This window comes from Cynoglossus semilaevis, chromosome 3 (assembly GCF_000523025.1).
Source record: "Cynoglossus semilaevis isolate Cse_v1.0 chromosome 3, Cse_v1.0, whole genome shotgun sequence".
In the NCBI taxonomy this organism is placed as follows: domain Eukaryota; kingdom Metazoa; phylum Chordata; class Actinopteri; order Pleuronectiformes; family Cynoglossidae; genus Cynoglossus; species Cynoglossus semilaevis.
Window position 1 is genome coordinate 2,232,607 of NC_024309.1, and position 15,973 is coordinate 2,248,579.

Genomic DNA, 15,973 nt, shown 5'->3' on the forward strand with positions numbered 1-15,973 from the left:
ACCGGTTAACCCAGCAGCCTTGATCAGCCCATATAGGAACAGCGCATAAACAGTCAGGACGCACTTGTCTTTGACCGAGTCCAGTTGAAGAATATAAACGGTCAAACACACTGAGATCAGCAGCAGGTGCCGCAGCAGCAGCAACAGAAGCAGCAGGAGAAGAAGAGAACATGTCCCGATTCATCGCGCGTCTCGTCCTTATTTCTCAGCGGGCTGCGATCACCAGCTCGGCGTTGTCACCCAGGAGAATCCCACGGCTCCTCATTCGCCCCGTATCCACATGTCAAGGTAATGTTTGTGGTTTCCTTATTTGGCACGACTCGCTCCCATTTTGCTGATCGCTGCAGGACAGTTGCACCGCCGTGCTACTTCGGATCGCATGTTAAAGGGGCAGTAAAATTTACTGGTAAAAATGGATTTAACTTTTGAAGTTAGTGTGACTATTTTTTTATATTACGTTTGCACAGAGATTCAGTGAGCTGTTTGTTTGGTGTTGATGATTTAACAGGCCACTTGCTTAACATTTAGAATTTAGTTTTGCCTTTAATTAATCTATTGATCCAACACGCGTTTTGCTGTTTTTTCCCTGTAATTGAACACAGCGGGTCACTTGGTCCCTATACAGCAATAAATTAAGTTCCTTCAGTTGTCCACATCTGTTGTCCATAAAATGGGCCACAACCCAGCTTAACATTTGGCCCTTGACTTCACAGAAGCAAGAAAAAACAATTCAAGTCAAGGATTATGGCACAGTTTGTTGATACATGTGGTCCATCATTGGACCAGACCGGTTTTATCTGAACTTTCTTCTTACACTTTGATGTTATAATTCACATACATCAAGGTGCTTCACAGAGACTCTCCCCCAATCCTCATTAAAGTGGGGTAAATCCTTATGTACTGATATACAAAATGCACCTGTATGTCTTATTACTGTGTGTAAAACATTAAATGTGTTCCTTTTACTCATTCAGAGTTATTTATACTTGAAATAATATGTAGTAGTTGAATGTCTGATATACAGTATCCTGGTATTTCATACTTTTTGCCATCAAATAAATGAAATTGTTGGACACATTCTGTGACCTGTCCACTGTATCTGATGCTGTCTACAGGTCTTTGCTCTCTCACCCGCTACGATGAGACCACAGACTGGCAAAAGAAACTCACTCCAGAGCAGTATGTAGTTACCAGGGAGAAGGGCACAGAAGAGGTGAGTTTCACAATACTACATGGAAATGTAAACATTCACATCAGCACAGGGATGTGTGTCAAACCAACACTATCTCAGTCTGCCAGAGTGACATCCGTACTGGACTTTGATTACAGCTGCCTTATTACTGACCTTAGACAGGCTTGAACTGCCTGGTTACAACTCAGAGCTGTTCAAACCTGTGAACTTGAAAGATAACAAAGTCTTTTTTTTTAGGTCGAGGACATTAGAAACTTATAATAATTTAAGCTGAAACTCTGAGTTTCTATTATTAACTCTGGGTGTGTTTGTGGGTTCTCACAGCCCTTTAGTGGCATCTATCTCAACCATTATGAAGTGGGGATGTACCACTGTGTCTGCTGCAACACACCACTCTTCAGGTAACAATTAGCACACACTATTTTTTTTAATCACCCGTAAAGGTTTAGCCCTAATCAGTTTTTTACAACAAGAATTCACAACTTTATTCTCAGATTCGAACATGTAGTTATCTGATTTATAGTCCACGTTAAATGTTTCTTATTATTATGTTCCATTTCCTTTTACCAGCTCAGAAGCTAAGTATGACTCGGGGACGGGTTGGCCTGCTTTCAAAGAGGCTCATGGCACCTGGGGACATGACGAGAGCCATGCGTCCATCATTCGGCGCCCTGACAACAGCATGGGCAGCACTGGGACTGAGGTTCTTTGTAAAAATGTGAGTTGTTTCTTTATCACCTCCTAAGAAAACAAATTGAATATGAATGTTTTGGTTGATATTTCACTGTTTAAACTTGGTTTAAGTTTGTAACTAAATATTTTCATGAAACATTTCAAATAAATAAAGACACATTTATGGTGTCTTGTGCAGTGTGACGCCCACCTGGGACATGTCTTCGAAGATGGACCAGAACCAACAGGTCAGAGGTTTTGTATTAACAGCGTAGCCCTGGCGTTTAAACCCAAAGGAAACAAGACTCCTGAGGAAAACTGACAAACACCATGGACTGGAAACACACTCGCTGTATGTTGGGCATTGGTTTTGAGGAAGGGCTCAATGTCTAGAGTTAGTGATTGATTAAAAGATTTTAAAGGTCAAAAGGTGAAGGTAAATAATTAACATAAGTTGAAAATGAACTCTCTTTCTTAAACAAGAAGACCCTCAGTATGTGCCACAAACATATTGACTGAAAAAACAACAAACAAATGTGCTTATCTAAAACAGTATCACACAACAACATACATTAATCCAAATTCAAATTTAGTTGAAACTATGACCTAGATTGTCAATGAAAATTGTTATTTTTAATTATTTTGTTTTTAATCCAATTATTACCTAGATATTGTATTGTTTTAAATAACCTATGTATGTAAAAAAGGAAATTGTATTTTTCTGTGTAAGTTTCAAAGTGTGAACACGTTATTCCTTTAGAGACAGTAACATACATTAAACCCTAATGTTTTCTATTTACTGTAATTTGATGATGCAGAGATAATTATTAATAAATGCAAAGTCTACAAAGCTACGGGTTGACTGTTAAGCATAAATAGAAAACAAACGAACAAAAAAACGTAATCGAGAACGTAGGGGTGTCCTCTACTGGCCATTCCTCCACATGGCACAATGACCTTCTCTGAATGTAGATCAGTTAATATTTAACACACGCTGTCTGGGAAAATTTGACAGTTTTGATAATGTTTGTCTTTACATTGTAACATTAATTTTCCTGGAATTACCAAAATAAGTTAAGTAACTTAATATAGACTGAACTAATAAAACATGTTTTTGTATTATTGCTTGCTTAGAATAAGAAACACTTACACACAAAAAAGAAGACAAACAAGAGAACACGCAACCCGCTCCATAGAAAAGTAAGACAAGGATCATTCACCCAGCTGTCATAGGCACTATCAACCGCTAGAGGTCAGTACACAGCTAACGATTGGTCGTGACGACCTGATGATAGATAGATAGATGAACGATGAGACTGGGATGAGAATGGGGACGGCCCAGCAACTAACACCAGAAACCACCTAATTACCACTATGACAATAAGAGAATAATAAAGACCTTAAGGAAGGCCTTCAGATATGACGCCCAAGTTAATCTCTTCTCAGCTTTTTATTTATTTATTTTATTAGAGAAAGGGTTATGAAAGCAAATACTTGCTACCGTGTGCATAAAAATACTGCAGGATTAATCCACTGACACCAGAATTCAACATCCAGCCTTGTTTACATTTTCTAATGATGCTTAATCTTCCATTAACAAGGTTTTCTTATGGTCCAAAAACCAAGTAAAAAAATTCTCTGAATAAAAATTAAATAAACTGACCAATAATATGGCCTGTTATTGTATATTTTACAACAGCCATTCCAACTGATTAACACCTTATGGTTAAACACAGATAATTAAATTACTTTTTAATAGATTTTTTAGAAATCAGGCCAAAGTGAAGAGACTGATCTGATCTCTGACCAGGTTAATATTTAACAGGACAGGTCATCTCCTCTCGTTGCTCTGTCTGTTTTTCACTGTTTGTCTGTGACTCACAGAGCAGATTAAAAAAAGTTAACAGAAGGTCTGACTCTTAAGGGAGCTGTTTTAAGGATGGCTGGAGTTTGGCAGTGCTTGTTGGCGACTTTAGCGTTGATGTGTGTGTGTTTATGGGGTGTCAGCGAGGCTGTAGGCGGGGCAGCGAGTCGACCGCGGCCCAAAAGGCCCACAAGGAAACCAAAGGAACCCCCTACTGAAGTGACAACACCAGCACAAGACGTAGACATCGACCAGGTAGATCTGAAAACTGTATATAAACCCTTCAGTCGTATATTTTAATGTGTGTGTGTTATCACTTCTATCACCAGGCAGAAAATAAAAAAGTATATAAAAGCTACAAAGGGTATTATGACAATAAAATACAACCTCACTGTTTGATATTCACACAATGGTGGTTTGGTAGAAAAATAACCACTGACAATTGTAAGCAAACTGTTAAGACTGTGGCTGATTCAGCCATTGTTTATACAAAATGGGAAAATGTCATATTTTAGGGGTTTGACCTCAGTAAAGTATTCAAGTAATTTATTTTCCTTCCAAACACACAAACATATGATTCTGCTTAGTCATGGATTAACGTGGGGGTGGCTCGTTGGACACACTTGTGTAATTGTGTCAATATGGGGATTTGAGCAATATTGGTAACTACCAGTGAAGCTGAAGAGAAGAGAAAATACAGATAGTTTAAGTAATGTTGTTGTTATTGTTCAGGCTACAACTACATTTTTCTTCTTGGAGATAAAAGTTATTGTACTGTTGTTTAGGGTACTATTGTTTTGTAGTAATTTTTGGCAACGGGAGAATGTGACTGTGAACAAATGATTGCAGATGCGAGACAGAATGAATAACAGTTTCACTTTGTCTAGATGACAGGAACATGGTACCTGCTCAACACGGCCTCCAAATGCTCCTATTTGATCAATCATGGGACTAAAGTGGAGCCGACAGTCATACACATCACACGTCTGTCTCCCACTGAGCAAACATTGTCTGTTAGCACTAAAACAAGACAGTGAGTAGTACTTTAATCTACACGTGTGAGCATGAACTTCTCGGATTTGTTACTGAAATGTATCAACTCCCTCCCCCCTCCTCTCCTCTCCTCAGTGGCCACCAGTGTTGGGAAATTCTTCAGGTCTACAATCTAACACCAACCCCGGGACGACTCATACTTAAAGGTCACTCTTACTTCATTGGTCATGATCTCTTTCTGCTAAAATCTCAGCTTCATCTTTTAATGACATGATCTTACTGTGCTGCTGTAATGTTTGCTCCAGGAGCACGTGCAGAACTGAACACAGACATAATCATCGGGGAGACGGACTACAACTCATACGCTGTCATTTACTACCAGAAAAGAGGAAAAATAACCATGAAACTCTATGGTGCGATCACATTATTTTCTACACTGAGTTTTCACTTCTAGCGTAAGAATTCATGACACCTTGTTTTTGCACACAGGTAGGTCTGTTGATGAGCTGTCGGAGCCGATGTTGGCCAAGTTCGAGCAGCTCGCAGAGAAACAGAAGTTTGGACTTGCATACCTCTTTCCATTTCCCACCTACAGTACGTCAACTTTAGATGAAAATAACAAAATAAAATAAACTGTGTTAGAGATGGCAAAATATAATACAGGCCAGATAAACTCTGGAGTATACTTTAGAGACATACTATGTACTGTAATGTTTTGTAGGTCATGATAACAAAATGGAACCACTTAAATATATTTGTATGATGCATTTTTATAGAACACTTTTTATAATGTGTAATAATAATATATGGGGAATGTGCTACAAAATGCAGTAAACTTGAATAATGTGCCTACATCCGTGTGTTTTAACTGTAAAACTTGACTACTAAATAAGTAATTAATTAGAATCGTATTGCAAACTATTATTTCTTATTGTAATTATTTAGTTAGAAAGACAAATATCTCTAGTCTAAATGAATACAGGCAGAAAAAACCTATTGCTCATAAAACAGCCTGTTTTCATCCTCACAATATCAGAAATATTTCATATAGGACACCCTTGTCCAAACCAAAATTCTGAACCTAAAAGAGTTGATATTTAATCTGTCACAAATGTAATGCATATTAATAACAGTCTTTTTAACTCACTGCATTATTGTTGTTGTCCCCTGCCCCCTTCAGGTCACTGTGGTGACGTGGACAAAGATCACATCATTAGTGAGTAAAATGTTAATTTGTAGTTATCTTTTACCAGCGGTCCCCTCAGGGGGGGTCAGCATAATGACTTCTACACCTGCATGCCCTTGAGGGGATTTAGGGACCAGGTGATACTCTACTGATCCAGATCTTTCTTCCTTGGCTTCACTACCACAGCCTAATTTTTCAGTTATTTTGTTAAAGTTATGTGAATCTCATATTGGTGAATCTCATATTGACTGTAGCACGAGTTCTCCTCTGTATTGTAAGTCTCACATCCTGGACACATATATACACATTTAACTTTTTCTCTGTTCTACAGACTGCATCCCTACATGTTGAAGAATCAGAGAAACGTCCTGATCCCAACTTCCAGAGATCAGTGGTTCTTTTTCAACTGTTGAATAAATAATGAAAAACAAAAACAGTTTTTGCATTGAATTGATACTGTTGTCTATCTGACATTTGCATGGAATGTTTCACAACAAAATTATACAATCTTTTATTGTGTGAAGAATTGAACTAACTTTTTTTAGTGATATAACTCTGCACTTTTGGATGGGAGTGCTGGAGACAAAGAGAGAGAGGGTGGGCCGGGGTTGGGCTGGAAGGGCAGCAGTTAATGAAGAGCAGATGTGAATATCAAAAGAAGTCCACAAGAGTTTGGCTGCATTTTTGACGACCCAGCATGCTAGCTGTCTCCACCCAGCACTGCCTTATGTATGTGTCTGTTTTTGTTATGTAACAGGTTGAAGAAGTCGGTTTTGTCCTCTTACAAAACAAGAGAGACTTTCAGTAAAAAGGTTTCTTAAGGTCAACAAATAAAGTGAACAAATCAATAAGAAAAAAACCCCACAAAAAAACCCAAACAAAAACAAAACAGATGTGTTATTTTGATTGAAATATTTGTTTCTCACAGGGCCAACAATATATTTTGTATATAGCACTGCTGGTTTATTATAGAATTATATTATAAGGTACACACAATAAAGGGACAATAATGTTATATACGTTTTCCATAAATTATTATCATTTCATTCTTTTAATGAATAAAGTTTTTTTTTTCTTTTATAAACCAACCCACATTTCCAACATTTTCTTTAATTATTCTCCAATGCAAACAGTCGAATGGGGATGCCTGTTAAATATTATCAACACAGGACAGTTGTGTAACTGCTGATTTTTTTGTCTGAGGCCAGAGGGGTTTTTTATGCAAAGGTTAGCAGTAAGTAGGCAGGAGTAGAAAAAGGAGGAGGAGAGTCAGAAGAGCAAGGGGGAACTCTGAAGGATATAAGGAACCACCACTCACCCTGCTGTCTGTTACTTCACCCACTGCTGGAGCCACTAGGGAACATGGAGAAGTCAGTGCTGAAGATGCTCGGCACCTTGATGTGTGCTCTGTCCGCCTGCGCTGTCGTGGTTCCGGTTCAAGACTTTGACCTGCAGAAGGTAAGTGGAAAAGGCATTAGATACAACAATGATGTCATTTTTCAAGAGGTAAACATTATGTTTAAAATCAGAGACAATACTTTACTGGAATGCAGTGGAACATATAGTGTAGTTTAGATTCTAAAATGTATAATAATGCAAGTTTTTGTTTTTCATTTTTAAGATAGCAGGCAAGTGGTACATTGCTGGAATGGCTTCCAACGCTGATTGGTTTGTGACCCATAAAGCAGACATGAAGATGGGAACTGCTGTGTTAGTGGCCACAGCTGAAGGAGACCTGGATTTCTCCTACGCTTCGCTGAAGTAAGAAGAAACCAAAACAAGTTTTATTCCCTTTCCGAGCATCATGACATTTGTTAAAATAGGATTTAACAAAAAATTCAAATCCCACTTCAGATCCGATGGCACCTGCTGGAGACAGCACAACCTGGCCAACAAAACTGAGACTCCCGGACGGTTCACCTTTACGAGCCCAGTTTGGAACAACGAGAACGACATGCGCTTTGTTGATGTCCAGTCTGATGACTATGCCGTTGTCTACACTATCAAGACAAAGGCTGGAGTGTCTGATGTCCTGACCGAGCTTTACAGTAAGTTAATGGTTGATTTGTGTCTAAGACAAATCGTAGTAAACAATAAAGGAAACAAACTTATATTTGGTTGTTTTTGGTTTGTTTTTAACAGGAAAGAGCCCAGAAGTGAGTGAAGAGCTGCAGCAGAAGTTCAAACAGTTTTCTCAGGACAACGGCGTGCTGTCTGAAAACATTGTGATTTTGCCCAAAAATGGTGAGTAAACAATTGAGGACAACAACAACAACAACAAAAAAAATGTTTTTCTTTTCATGAACGTATTATGTACATATTCAAACTCTGAACTATACAATGTCTTTTACCACAGATGAATGCCCCGAGGCCTGAAGAAGGCATCTTCCAGTTTCCATCATAAAAGTCTCAGTTCCACTTTTCTCTGCGTTGGATGTCATTTCTGAGGAACTTCAGCAAATAACGTGACACTTGAAGTTTTTGCCAGTTCCTGTAGTGAAACAAAGATCATTAAAAGCACAAGACAATAAAAATCTAAACATGACTGTTAACCATGACATATAATTTTGTGAATGCATTTCATTGCTTTCTGTCAATCTTCCTTTAATAAAATGACATTTACAAATAAGTGAACAGACTGCTCTGTGAAGTACAACTTAACTTTTAGATCTTGGTAATACTGTGATGAAGTTACATGTTGTGGTTAAATGAGGTAATAGAGAATCACACATTAACGTGACCAATAAGATGAGTGAAAGCTGAAAACAAGCTGCTCTTAGGTTAAATAGATGTGGAAGTGAATCCTACTTCCCCGTTCACACAGGTCACAACATGTCTTTTAAATGTTTTTTTTTCAGGTTGGAGAAAACAAATCTAAACTGTTACTAAGAGTGAAAACATTTCCACAGATTCCACTTCACTTTGGTGAAGTGATGTTTGCTCTGATTCCAGTAGTAACATGCAAAGGCAAACATCAGGTCAAACGGTTCTAAAATATTAAAAATTTCAGATGTTTTCGTTATTAAAAGAGAATCCTTAAACACTACATCTTAGAACCCTCTGACCCACTCTCATGATAAAAGAGAGAGCCTTATGATTACGTACATTGTTTTTTCTAGAAAACAGTTTGAACACGTGTATTGTTGACTCAGTCGTCTGTGTTGTTTTGTCTCGTATCGCATTGACAACAGATGTTGAGGAACAGATGTTTTGCAAATCGCTTTAAGAACACTGGGTCAAGCCAGAGCACACGCAATATTTCGTTCTGTCAAACGCATTGCGTTTTGTGCACATTTCAGTAGGAGTAGAAGGAGTTTAGTAATAAATGTCATTTCTCTTCTTACAACAACATAACGCATTATAACCCAGAATGGTTTGTGGCGAGGAACAGCGTCAAGAATGCCCAGGTTAAATAAACTCCAAGCATGTTTTAAGACAGTATAACTATTAAAGGGCATTCTCTGATATAAAAGAGTCGACAGAGGTCAGGTAATAACACCTTGAAAGGAAAATAAAAGTCAGTAAAAGGCCATAAATGGCTGTTGCTGAAACCAAGAAGAGTGACCAGGGGGAGGCACTATTGCCACCAAGTAATGGCCACTGCCTTCAAACAGGAAGGAAGTAGAAACAGGAAAGAAAGAAGAAGAAAAAGACAAAGATCAAACACTCTTTATTAAACGCAATAAGTCAAAGGTCAACATTTTGGTTATGGATTTGTTTGATGGAGGTGAGAATCCAACACGTGTTGAGGCTTTGTTTGATGGTATCAAATAATACTTCTATTGTAAAAAGTAAAAGTAGGTTCACTTGCCCTTAGGGATTGATGTGAGGAGAAAGAAAGTATTCTTTGAGGCTACAGGAGAAGGCGGACTGGCTGCACCAGTCATCCCAGACAGAGCACTGTCCTATTATTAGACCTAATTGGATTTGACATGAATAATAAATATTATGAGCTATAATTGTATATTATATATAATTAACTTAATTTGACCACAGTTGGTTTTCAGATGGTAAAACATTGACAGTTGTAAATGTTGTGGTAATAAAAGCCCATAAATACCGACAGGAGAGAAACACAGGTTAAACAATTGCAAATAAAGTAAATCAACAGTGAGAGAAAGTAGTTGTCTTTTCTTTTAAATAAATTTGGAAGAAAATAATATTATTCAGAATCTGAAGTCTGTGGTTATGACAATTTAGGAAAAACAACTCATGTTAAATTCTTACGCTGAGTGAGACTGTGAGAAAAATGTAAGGGTTCAAGATCCTGAAGGCATCACGGATGAGTAAACCAGTTAGGATTTTTACCTTCAATGAATCTTGAACTTGTCAAGAGAGAGATTGTATTTGTTCAGAGCTACTTACACGGTAAAAGGCATGCATCCTGGCCTTAAATCCTCGGAAGAATGGAAACCTATACTGCAGACAACGTAACTGTTGAGATTTAAAGATTAGAAGTGAAATATATTCAATGAAAAACAATCTGACGACATGAAACTCAGGAGACTGACTGTTAAAACTCACAGGTGAAAAATGAACCCTTGTGTCACTAACCAAAAATGTGTGTCATGTTTACCCATCACGCACCGAGAAACCCCTCTCTGCTCAGAAAAAGGTGTCCCATACAATCCAATGTCATAAAATATAAACATAAATCTCTGTACTTCACACACACATTTATATATAACATGGGTAAACTTATATAAATGCAATATAGATCTTTTAATTATTCATTAGTGTTGATTTTAACGACTCTGAATAAATCTTAAAGAAAATAACACCAACATAAAATATCATATTTACACATGTCATTTGGCGTTATGGCCTACGTAGCTCCACCATCAGTGATATGAGGGCGACAGACAAACTTGTCCTGAAGAAATCTAAAAAAAAAAAAAAAAAAGAATATTTGGCATGTTCATTTCATTAAGTATGGTCCAAGGTATCTGTATAAAACTAAATTAAAATGCAACAAGGTCGGGCTTGAAATCTGCGCTATCACATGACCCAGTTAAGTATATTTATGTGTCATATACGGTATTCAAAGCACTCCTGAAAACTCCCAAGCACGATACAAAGAAGGACAAGCTGGTTAGTATATACATGGAGAGTCTCTTATAGCTGTGCCCCACTTCTCCTCTCTCTAATACTCTGGATATATAAAAAATAAAACAAACAAACAAACAAAAACCAAAAGAAAAGAGTTTTCTGTACAGGTCAGCCCCACGTCCTCGCCTCCTCCAGGAGACCATTGTCCTGCTGACTGGCTCTTCCACTGCACCTGTGATTGGTCACTGAGTAAAACCTCCTCTCTCTCAGCAAATTGTTAGTCACTCAAATCACGTCGTCTCCCCCAGTGTTCCACACAGGCACGGTTAGATGAACCACTCCTTTTTGGACTCGTCAATAGTCTCTGGGTTATCGGTGCCGATAATGGCCGTGTCTGCCGATTCTGCGGCCGATTCGCCGCTGCCCTTGGCCTCGTTGGTGTGATAGGTGCCTTTGTGACGAAACATGTAGCGGATCAGGAACACCAGGGTACAGAGGATGGTGAAGATGACCACCGCGATGATACCTGCACAGGACAGGGACACATACACAGGAAAGTACTAAGTACTAAACACATGAATAACTAGATAGATGGAGCAGTAAATGCAAGAATATAGAAGAAAGAATATAGAAGATGCAGTATTGTGTCCATTTGAATGGAAATATATAAAACAAATATTCTACATCTAACAGTTTTTGATTTTCTCATGACTTGGTTTATTATATTGAAATTGTTATGATTTATAAGGTTAGCATTGTGTTTAATAGAAAACCAACCAAAACCAGACATTTTCACCTTGAAGTGATAGTCACCAAGAAAGTCCAAGAAAATGTTAAGAAGAAAAGACTATTATTTCTTCCCCGTGCCATTAAAACACAACCACCACCTGATATATACAGTATTATATGTACTTACAGAAGTATTCAGACACACAGTCCATCTTCAGATTCAGAAACAAACAAATACAAACCTGATTCACATTCAATCAAGTCACAAACAAATAAGATGATAAATTCAATGAAAGGAAACTAATTTTGCACATACTGTAATAAAGATGAACTAAGTCACCACCAGATTGCCACTTGAAGCAAAAGTAACTGCATAATATAATAATAGTACAACAAGAGTACTTTACTCAAGATTAATTGTTACATTTACAGCTGTTAATTTTAAACAATATTTTATTATTCTAGTAGGATGATAGCACGTTGGAAAACATCACCATATGTTGACACGGCAAAGATTTTCACTCCTTGTGTCTGTCGCACAATCATCGGTGATACATTTTATCATTCATCATTTTTTCTCGAAAACCTGGGAAATTGAGGAGTATCATTTAGTTGATCAGTGAAATCCAAAAACAAAATATCTATAAATGGGTTATTTTCTAATTTTATTTCACAAGTACAGGGAAGCGAAAGGCGGGGGTGGGGTTATGGCCTACCTCCGATGATGGCTGAGTCCCTGTTGACTCCATCAGGGATCACTCTCTCCTCATTAAAAGGGAACTCTGCATCTGTGGAGACAAATCAGAGACACCCAGAGACATTCCTTTAACATTTGTTTAACATTCGTACAGAATGTTAACAGAGGCACACTGGACCAATGGCCTCACAGTCCTACAATCATCTCATGTATATCTGAATTAACAGCATCAAACAATTAAAACAGAACACACTGCACTGTGTGCTGTGTCACAGCAGAGGAAAACAGACACACTCTCCTCTGTCCTGACGTCAGCTTTATTATTGGACTTAATTTAATGTCCTAATATCCATGAGCGGCTGCAGAAGACAGCTGCTCCTTCTGCTCGTCCACAACAGTTCTCCTCCAGCAGCCACTATCTAACTACTTGGATTTACCCTTCACAAAAAAATGTAATGTAATGACTGAAAACAGAAAGGGGCGAGGAGGTAACAGGGATGAGGTGGTAAAGGCAATTATGTATGATTTATCATTTTGTTCTAGGTCAGAGTTCATACATTTTAATTGTATTTCCAACTTGGCTCTTGGCTCAAATACTATTGGTTTATGTGAAACAAATCTCTCTACTACAGGCTTGTTATTGCAGACCCTAAGTTATGACATCTAATACGGCCCCAGCATTTAGTGTTGGCAATCACACTCAGATGTATTAGCTCTGTAAACAACAAGATCGTGAAAGTGGAACCAAACAGTACTTGCACAGAACTGAAGACACAGAAGACAGGTTTGTTTAAGCTGCTGGATTAACTGAACCCAACCTGTGTTAGATTTGAATGGATCAGGTTTTTCAACCCTCAAAATGAACTATTTTGAAATCACAGCAAACATCAGACTTTTGACCTGTAAAAATTATTGAAGGTCGGCAAGAGGTTCTGATCTGGTTCCATCCCATTATTTCTTTTATTAAAATGGAAAGAGCATTTTAAAGAAGTTCAATGTCATATCTTTACATGAGTCAGAGAAGCAGGTTGTGACCTTGTGTGTACAACATCACCCAGAGTACTATAAAGAAAAAATCCCCAGAGCAAAAAAAAAACCCACTTCCGTGTTCTGACTTAAAAGGATGTGAAGGACCTGTAGAGAAACAGTTTGTGTTACTCTGATAAATTAAGATGTTTTTTTTTCATAGGAAGACAGGAAAGCAGCCGGATGGAAAACAAATGATGTAAACAGGGAAAAGATAAGCAGCAAAAAGATGCATTTTGGTCTGTCAGACTGTTACATCAGTGTAAATAACTAAATAATGAAGAATGCAGAAGGAACGATCGCTACAGTAAAATGTATAAAGAAAACAGAAAAGTGTAAATAGAAAGAAGAAGTCAGACACTGTTTTTTATGACTGTTAGAAATGGAAAATGTACAGCAGAATAAATATTGATCATTTCTGATGATGGATGGAGAGCTGAGGGCTGGGTCAGACCTGGGGCCCAGATCAATTATCCATATTGATCAGGACTGAGCTTAACGTTCCCAAAGGAACAGTTGGCCCCAAGTCTGGGGAAAACGCCTACTTCCGGAATAATGTCAGGCTGGAATAACCAAAGTGATGTGAAGTAGTGGAAACGAGGACCAGAGTTTTGAGGTTAATTTTTTTTTTACATAAAGTGATGTGAAATCTACTATTTTAGACTGTGACTACTTGATAAAAAGTTTTGAACAGTACATTAGTTTAATCTAACCAAAATACTCAAGGAGATGTCAGACCTGTGTTATCCAGACGCCAGGGATCAGTTGCAGCAGACATTGGTGGGATGGTCAGCGGTGATGCCCCACAGTTGGACTCCACTAACTTGCCGTGGTACGACACCTGTGATGTCACTGCAGACTGTGTGTCTATGTGACCGACTCCTGCTGCGACCTGCAACCTGGAAGATGTTCTCAACGCTGACTTGAGCGGTGCGAAGCCGTTGAACTGTACCCGCGACAAGCAGCCGACAAAGCCTGGGGTGTTGTAGCGTTCGATGAGCACCTGGTCCACGTTTCCGGTTTCTGCATGAAGACATTGATAGGAAAAAAACACTACTGATTTTTCTGGTGATACCGTGCACATAAATAGTAAACGAAGAAATAATGTAAAGCCAAAAAAAATAAATAAAAACAAATAATTGATATGTATATATAATCATATATATGTAAATACATTCAAACAGCACATGGTAGAATTACATTACCCATAATTCCAGTCTCCATGCTGGATCAGATTTCATGGCTCAGATATAGAGCAATGTGTTCCTTGGTTTTTCTTACTTTAATATAAAATGACTACTGTCTGATTCTGTGTCAACGTCCGTTAAATGTCAGATCATTTGTGGGTGAACTTTTGCTCTAAAGGTTATGCTACATAAAAACAGGTAGAAACCTGCACAGTCAGTGACATGAATATATTATACAGCAGACTGATGTAACACAGCCGTAACAAATTTGTGAAAACCCCCCCAAATCTATTCAGCCTGGTCAACAAAGCTCCCAAACAGAACAGGGATCTCTATAAATCAGGAACACATAAATGAATGTGACAAGGTGGGAAAGGGCGGGAGAAGAACATGACCTCCGATGTCTGATTAACATGATGAATAACAAAATCACAACCTCTGCATCTCGATGTCTCCTTGAGTTTGTCCTCTCATTTTTTACGAATTCTGGGATTCACCTTTAGTAATGAAGGGTTTGGGTTTCATTGAGGAGTGCTGAAGGAGGACGCAGCAATTTGAGACTCAGAGAACAGAGGAGGACATTATTAGGCTTCCCTAATCCCTGGATGGATGTTTTGTTACAGCAAACCTGGGCAAACAGATACGGCCCGCTGGTCTTTCTAATCCTTGAGCCTTCTTAAAGTTTTGTTGGGCACATGGTTGGCTGCTTAAAACGATACCACAAAAACAACTACTTAAAAGTGGCAAGTAGGCAAAATGGCAGTTTTCTTTTTTGCTGCGTCTGTTTAAGATCTGCACATTTTTTACTTTTTTTTCTGTCTCCATCTTTGTCTGTGTCCCAGATGAGCTCTGAACCAGAGGGAGAGAACATTACTTCAGCTCACAGGCATGCACAGATGGCTTCAGCAGAGGACAGACAGGAGAGATGAGGAGTGACAGGAAGCAAATTAAATAATTATACCAAATAGAATGAACCTAACACTTACAACATAAAGACAGAAAAAAAAATACAGACGTAAATTTGGAGTGAATTCTAAAACAGCTCTGATGGCACTGAAAAACAAAATCCATCTCTTCCACATCAATCTGGTCAGTGTTAGAGGTTGAGCCTGGTTTTAATTTGTTTCCTGGCTGCTCAGTTGCTGGACATCTGGGACACACCCAGAAAGAACTATTTGGACAAATCTGCAGCAAAATACGGATGAGGTTCAACAAACTGGAACTCTGCTGTGTGTATTTGTGTGAAATAAATTGTGTAAATTGTGTTGACGATGGGGATCAGAGTATCTGGACGTGGCTCATAATTCAATTGTCCTTCTTTTATTCCACGCTGTTTGCTCTGAAACAAGTGGCTTTTGTACACTATTGATTGTACTTC

General features: G+C 38.3%; 4 protein-coding genes across 7 annotated transcripts in view; 3 read left to right on the forward strand and 1 right to left on the reverse strand.

Annotated features, from left to right (window-relative positions):
- Window positions 1–20: 20 nt before the first annotated feature.
- msrb2 (methionine sulfoxide reductase B2) lies at window positions 21–2,973 on the forward strand. The gene is made up of 5 exons (XM_008307441.3): window positions 21–288; window positions 1,116–1,213; window positions 1,517–1,593; window positions 1,763–1,910; window positions 2,064–2,973. The coding sequence occupies exons 1-5, from the start codon at window positions 171–173 to the stop codon at window positions 2,184–2,186; spliced, it is 564 nt and encodes a 187-aa protein (XP_008305663.1). The 5' UTR covers window positions 21–170; the 3' UTR covers window positions 2,187–2,973.
- Window positions 2,974–3,727: 754 nt separating this feature from the next.
- On the forward strand, window positions 3,728–6,343 carry c8g (complement component 8, gamma polypeptide). Its single transcript, XM_008307442.3, has 7 exons — window positions 3,728–3,983; window positions 4,616–4,761; window positions 4,857–4,927; window positions 5,027–5,134; window positions 5,211–5,315; window positions 5,902–5,937; window positions 6,239–6,343. The coding sequence occupies exons 1-7, from the start codon at window positions 3,804–3,806 to the stop codon at window positions 6,256–6,258; spliced, it is 666 nt and encodes a 221-aa protein (XP_008305664.1). The 5' UTR covers window positions 3,728–3,803; the 3' UTR covers window positions 6,259–6,343.
- An 833-nt stretch (window positions 6,344–7,176) lies between these two features.
- On the forward strand, window positions 7,177–8,536 carry LOC103376894 (lipocalin-like). Its single transcript, XM_008307443.3, has 5 exons — window positions 7,177–7,365; window positions 7,529–7,668; window positions 7,762–7,955; window positions 8,050–8,151; window positions 8,264–8,536. The coding sequence occupies exons 1-5, from the start codon at window positions 7,270–7,272 to the stop codon at window positions 8,281–8,283; spliced, it is 552 nt and encodes a 183-aa protein (XP_008305665.1). The 5' UTR covers window positions 7,177–7,269; the 3' UTR covers window positions 8,284–8,536.
- cntnap2a (contactin associated protein 2a) overlaps window positions 8,300–15,973 on the reverse strand; it is a 241,864-nt gene continuing 234,190 nt past the window's right edge. For 2 of the 4 annotated variants that reach the window (XM_025054369.1, XM_008307446.3), the window contains 3 exons: window positions 14,147–14,431; window positions 12,402–12,473; window positions 8,309–11,482 (listed from right to left, as the gene is read on the reverse strand). In XM_025054369.1, the coding sequence (XP_024910137.1) occupies window positions 11,283–11,482; window positions 12,402–12,473; window positions 14,147–14,431 (557 nt within the window). In that variant the 3' untranslated portion in view covers window positions 8,309–11,282. The other 2 variants (XR_003049312.1, XM_025054370.1) reach the window with 2 other exon arrangements.

Coding starts and splice junctions, on each gene's coding strand:
- msrb2 (XM_008307441.3), top strand. CDS start 171: ATGTCCCGATTCATCGCGCGTCTCGTCCTTATTTCTCAGCGGGCTGCG. Junction 289..1,115: donor CCCCGTATCCACATGTCAAG/GTAATGTTTGTG, acceptor TGCTGTCTACAG/GTCTTTGCTCTCTCACCCGC. Junction 1,214..1,516: donor GGGAGAAGGGCACAGAAGAG/GTGAGTTTCACA, acceptor GGGTTCTCACAG/CCCTTTAGTGGCATCTATCT.
- c8g (XM_008307442.3), top strand. CDS start 3,804: ATGGCTGGAGTTTGGCAGTGCTTGTTGGCGACTTTAGCGTTGATGTGT. Junction 3,984..4,615: donor AAGACGTAGACATCGACCAG/GTAGATCTGAAA, acceptor CACTTTGTCTAG/ATGACAGGAACATGGTACCT. Junction 5,938..6,238: donor GGACAAAGATCACATCATTA/GTGAGTAAAATG, acceptor TCTGTTCTACAG/ACTGCATCCCTACATGTTGA.
- LOC103376894 (XM_008307443.3), top strand. CDS start 7,270: ATGGAGAAGTCAGTGCTGAAGATGCTCGGCACCTTGATGTGTGCTCTG. Junction 7,366..7,528: donor AAGACTTTGACCTGCAGAAG/GTAAGTGGAAAA, acceptor TTCATTTTTAAG/ATAGCAGGCAAGTGGTACAT. Junction 8,152..8,263: donor TGTGATTTTGCCCAAAAATG/GTGAGTAAACAA, acceptor CTTTTACCACAG/ATGAATGCCCCGAGGCCTGA.